The sequence below is a fragment of the Colossoma macropomum genome, unplaced genomic scaffold (assembly GCF_904425465.1).
Source record: "Colossoma macropomum unplaced genomic scaffold, Colossoma_macropomum, whole genome shotgun sequence".
NCBI lineage: Eukaryota > Metazoa > Chordata > Actinopteri > Characiformes > Serrasalmidae > Colossoma > Colossoma macropomum.
Window position 1 is genome coordinate 34,879,239 of NW_023494790.1, and position 6,216 is coordinate 34,885,454.

Here is a 6,216-nt window from a genome sequence, read left to right on the forward strand (position 1 = left end):
TTATTTTCTGGCTTTTTGTGTTGTGCTGTCTTGTAAATATTTTCTATGTTGTCTTTTTCCACTTGAAGCTTTGCCCAAATAAACATTATGCTAATATTCTTTGCCTCCGCTCCTTTATTTCCATCCAAGCAACTGAGGGCTTGAGTGAGTTCTTACAGTACAGTGTAAAAATCTTATGCATCTGGGGAAAATTTTGAAAGCTTTTACCTAGGTGGCATTTGTTTGTTAAAAAAATAAGCTAAATACAAAAAAGGTTGGGCGATATGGCAAAAATACAATATTGCAATACTTTAAGAAATGTTTAGGATGCTCAATGTCCTGGTATTTTTAAGACATCTGATAATGGACATAACGTTTAAGAAATACTATCCAAAAATCATGAAAACAATTCATTTTCAATGCTGGTTTCATGTTGTACAACACTAAACCCATATTAACTACTAATTATGCTCAGGAAAAGCATGACACATTATCATGGTATCACAAATTATTGTTTTTTGTTATTTAATAAAATGTGCAGCTAATTGAATTTAACAAATCCGTCAGGCTGAGGTGAAAAGTCAGGAAATAAAATTATATTTTTCTAACCAACATAACTTTAAGAAAAACATTTTACATGTTAATTTGTATTTATTTCAATGCTATATATTGTTTTGATAGGCAAAAACCTGTTAACTGCCCAGACAAAATAGTTGCAAACAAGTTATAAGGCTGTCGAATACTTTTTGTGGCTCACTGTTAATATTGTTACATATTTCATAGAAAAGTCAAACCCAACATATCCTATGCTTTGTGTCTTTTGCATCAACGGAGTAGTTAACATTAGCTTTTTGGTTCATTATGTTGTGATTCTTCACATCCTGTTTTAACTCCTTGTGTTTTTACATGAACTTGGGTATCTCTGAGGAAACGTCAGTGTAAATCTAGATTCATCCATTCATAAACTGATTTCTTTTCTTTGACCTATCAGAACCAAAGTGATTTTCTCGATGTACCTTGGTTTCTGCTCCTAGACATGATCTTGCATTCTTTAGAAGTCAGATGATAAACCTTCAGGTGTTGGATTAAATTAATTCGGGGGAATTTGGCAGCTTTTGATTGTCAATTAAAGAAACACCCTTCCAATACTTCGCCTTCCCAACTTTTCAAAAAATGCTTTGAGATGACTAACTGCCTGTCTCTCACTCAACTCTTAATTCTTGAGGAGTGGCCATGTTGACCCGTAGGCGATGTAGCTAAAGTCCTAGCTAAGGCTGTTGCGTCTACATGCAGATATTTCCTGCCATTACCCAACCAGCTTGAGACCCTCATCAAGCTGCATAAACACAAGCTTTGTTTGGCCCTTTGAAAACGCTGATAAGGATATGACCGTTACTTCCGAGATCTGAATGCACTCCCCCACTTAGGACTTATTCCAATCATCAGAAACGGCTTCCTTCTCCTTTTCTGAGCAGAGTTCTTCAAAGAGCAGAGTAGTGGGTTCAGTAACATTAAGACAATAAGTCCAACCAGGCTGGTATAATGCGTCCAGTCTTGTCTAAGCGAGGATCTATGTCTGGGAAAGATATGATGGGAGGAAACCTCTCTTTTGTGTTGGAATGTGGCTTGGCTCTTTTGAGCCATACCTCTCTGTCCCGGATTTGGTGGTTGCTTTAAAGCTCAGATTCCAAGAGATGGAGAGGACTTTATCGCCTGTGGTAGCAGTTGGATTGTCAAGAGGAACTGAACATTCTGCTGTCCATGAAGGAATTAGGAAAGGACAAAGCAGGATTCTTTCTATGTCAGGTGGTCCTCAATTTGACCATTTGTACAGAGGGGCATTCGAGGTACGTTGTACAGCCTTTTCCTTTCGGATTAAGCAATCTTTGGACTAATATTTTACCTGTTAGAAGAGAGCAAATGTTGACTGTTCTCTTCTGGAAGGCTTGAAGAGAATCTTCACTGACTGCATCACTTCTGTCCTTTCGCTAGATGATTGGGTCATGACTTGATCTTGGATGGACTTGATCCAAGCTTGCTTCTAGCTTGTAAACACAATCTAAGGTTCAAGGTAGAACCATCTTCTGGGCATTTTTGGGCCTACCTTTCCACCTTCCACCATGTCTGACTGGGGCTTCCTGAGTGGACTCTTTGGGTCCCTGCAGGCGCACTCGCCCATGCTGGGCCGTTTCTGGCTGCTCCTCATGCTGGTCTTTAGGATGCTGATCCTGGGCATGGTGGCCAGTGACATGTTTGATGATGAGCAAGAGGAGTTTTCCTGCAACACTTTGCAGCCAGGCTGCAAGCAGGTGTGCTATGATCAAGCATTCCCCATCTCCCAGTATCGCTTCTGGGTCTTCCACATCGTGCTCATCTCCACGCCTGCTTTGGTGTTTCTCATGTACGCCATGCACCACCACAAAAAGTGGCAGGACCTTCCACGGGGTTCTGCCTCAAGCATATTGGAGGCAAAGCAGAAATGGCACCTCAAACGCCTCTACATGATCAACGTGGGCTTCCGCCTGCTGTCCGAGATGGGCTTCTTGGTCGGCCAGTGGTTGCTGTATGGCTTTCGAGTTGAGGCACAGTTCCCCTGCAGTCGCTTTCCCTTGTCCATACACCGTAGACTGCTTCACCTCCAGACCTATGGAGAAGACCGTCTTCCTGGTCTTCTACTTCGTCGTGGGAGTTCTTGCAGCTTTTTCCAGCCTGGTGGAGCTCGTTCACATCACCCGTAAGTGGTTAATGGCGAGCAGGGATGAGCTGGTACCATGGGAGGATGTGGAACTCAAGGGAGGGACTGATTTGCCGCAAAATACACGGAACCTGGCGGCAGCGAGCGGTACAAGTTCGGGCAGAGCCAGGCGGCCACTGTTCTTTCCAGGGAAGAGTGGTAGAAACTACAGGAGGTCAAAAGGAACTGTACGAAACAATGGCAGCACAACGTACTCCAGTATCAAGAGCCTCAACAGCAGCAAAAATCAGAAAAGTACCTCACTGGTGGTCTAAGGACCAGGACTTATTTGTGCAAAGCCAGAGAGGCTTGTTCTGTTCTTTGAGTGGTATAGAGTGATCATTTTTTTCTTGAGAGGATTGTCTTAGCATTTTGAAATAATGACTGAATGAATGTTGAAATAACCTATTTTCTTAAAATTTTGATATACTGTCTCAAAATAATGAGCTATATCTTCAAAATTTTGATTTTTGACTATTCTCAAATTTGCAACTATGTTCAAAAAATGACTGGTCTTAAATTTCAAATAATTAAATAATCAAAAGAATAATCGTTTTTCTTGAAATTTTTAATATTTCAACATAATGACCTTGAATTTTTACTGTCGAAATAAGGACTTGTGAATTACTGTGTTGAAGTAATGATTTCTCGAAATATTAGATTTCTCAAATGTTTTTACATTGAAATATTAAGTTAATCAAATTTCAAGAAAGTAAGGAATTTTTAAGGAGAATGAAGCATAGATACTAAGATACGAAGTCAGTTTTTTAGAAAAAAAAAAAATATTAAATTTAAATTTTAAAGTCACAATTTACATGGTGGGATTGGGCTTCCATGGTGCATGGACCAAGCAAATTTGAAATAATGGAAAGAATTTTGACAAACTTTTTTACTAAAATAAATTTATTTGTTCAGTAGTTGGTCCCTCTGGGTCCTCGAGGTGAAAGACTGCAAAAGTGCTGTAAGATTCTGCACTGTGCCATCATACCTGGAAGTCCTTGAGAAGGGACTGCAGGATCCTGTGTGACATACTAGTCAGCACGACATATGAATTGTTAGCATTAGTTGAGTTAAACACAGAAGGAGGATCGTGTCGACGGTCACCTCCCCACTGATCAGTAGAGTGAAAAGTTGTAGTGCAATGTTGTTTTTGTGTACTATTTATGTCATGGTTCATGTGTGGTTGGGTTTACAGTCTGCAGAATTGTGAAATGGGACAGTAAGCCAGTTCTGGGACTGCGTATCACTACTGGTGATGAAAGAAACAAAGGTCCTTAAAGAAGTGAGGCTACTTAAATAAATCAATAATGCATAATTCAGTCCTCAAACGTTTTAAATTACATAAAGTTCATTTTTAAAAAATATTATATCACACACCATTAACCAGAACCGTTATTCTGTCTTAAGTGTTCGTAAGATTTTTCTGGAATTCTTTATTTACAAGAATACACACCTTATCTTCTGCAGGACACAAATATTTTTCACAAATGCTAACAGATTTCATGTACATTTCACAATAGAAGCTTCTCTAACAGCATGAACATTGTTACATGTTTTCAGTCGCTAGAAGACCAAAACACTGGAATTCATATTTCACATAGTAAGTGTGAAATGAACTGTTTAATAATAATTTAGTAAATGAAGTGTTTAATATAGTCAGTGTTATTACATATTGTTGCAGTTGGAAAAAAATTCACCTGTTCTTTACCGAAACTTTTTGAAGATATAGTGTTTCAAGTTTACTAAAAATATTGAAAAATAATATTAATAATTAATGAAAAAAGTTAAATTTCCATTTAATTGATAAAGTGAAACACATCTTGAAGTTTCCTTATTATAGAATATTGTCGCTCTTGTGGGAAAATCTTCTTAAAATGGTAGCATTACAAGAGAAGTAAATGTTCTTAACTTATACGTTATGTTGGACTGTTTCAATTTCTAAATTCTAGCTGTGATTTTGTTCCGACAGCGACAGCATAGAGTTATATTTTGTTTATATATATAATTTATATTTATTTGTGGAGTTTAACTTATTGGAAAAAATGTGTAAAATGTACATTAATTTTGCTCAGACCACTTTTGATGTAATAAAACAAATTATATATACACCTCCTTGTTTCTACACTCTTTGTCCATTTTATCAGCTCCTGTTCTTCAATGGTCAGGACCACCACAGAGCAGGTATTATATGACTCGTGGGTCATTCTCAGCACTGCAGTAACTCTGACGTGGTGGTGGTGTGTTAGTGTGTGTTGTGCTGGTACGAGTGGATCAGACACAGCAGTGCAGTTTTTAAACACTGTGTCCACTCACTGTCCACTCTATCAGACACTCCTACCTTGTCAGTCCACCTTGTAGATGTAAAGTCAGAGACGATAGCTCATCTGCTGCTGCACAGTTTGTGTTGGTCATGCTCTAGTCCTTCATCAGTGGTCACAGGACGCTGCCCACAGGACGCTGTTGGCTGGATATTTTTGGTTGGTGGACTATTCTCAGTCCAGCAGTGACACTGAGGTGTTTAAAAACTCCAGCAGCACCGCTGTGTCTGATCCACTCAGACCAGCACCACACACACTAACACACCATCACCACATCAGTGTCACTGCAGTGCAGAGAATGACCCACCACCCAAATAGTACCTGCTCTGTGAGGGTCCATGGAGGTTCTGACCACTGAAGAACAGGGTAACAAAGTATACAGTGAAACAGATGGACTACAGTCTGTAACTGCTCCTATATGATCAGTGGAGCTTATATACAGTTTTATTTTCCATATTTTTGAAATCAGTGTGCGCTTTAAAAGTGAAACAGCTGACTAAGGAGATCCAAAGTTTGTTTTTTTTCTGTGTGTTTGTCAGAGATGATGTAGTTGTGAACACAGCAGTGATGAAAACCAGAGATGGAAAGAATTTGCTGTAAGTGTGAGAAATGGAGACGGATCCAAAAGCCTTCGTCAGAATCGAGCCAGGATGTCTGTCTGCGGGTCCAAGAGGGTAAAATACAATATACTGTTTTAAACATTGTGTTTAATGTTGCATAGAAAAAAATAACCAACTATGTTAGTGTTAATGAAAATGTTAAAGATAAGTGATTGCAACTGAAATGGATTCATGTTTGTAACTGAGTGTTTTACAGCCAAATGGCAAACACCTAATGACTGAAAGTTAACATTTCAACTTCTCTGACACATTTGTACATCAGATCGTGCCATTCCACTTCTGTTTTCAGTGACAGGACGCATGAAGTCACCCAGCCAAGTCTTGTTTCTTTAATTTTGCCTGCAGTGCTTTCAGTTTCAACTCAAAACAGCTGTGGAGTAGGTCTTTAAGCCTTAAAATTAAGGCAGTTTCAGAACATTTAGGGGCCTTAAGCAGTCCTATTAGCTTGAAACAATAATGGTGCCGTATTTGGAGCTATATAGAACCATTTTTAAAAAGGTTATTCAAAGTACTGTATACAACAACCATCATAGAACCATCATAGAATGGTTCTTTAGCACCACCT

The 6,216-nt window shown here is 38.9% G+C and overlaps 1 protein-coding gene across 1 annotated transcript; it reads left to right on the forward strand.

Annotated features, from left to right (window-relative positions):
• The first annotated feature begins 2,099 nt into the window (after positions 1–2,099).
• On the forward strand, positions 2,100–2,988 carry LOC118808893 (gap junction delta-3 protein-like). Its single transcript, XM_036571776.1, is given in 2 exon segments — positions 2,100–2,582; positions 2,584–2,988. Coding segments are annotated over 2 exon segments (888 nt in total).
• The last annotated feature ends 3,228 nt before the right edge of the window (positions 2,989–6,216 follow it).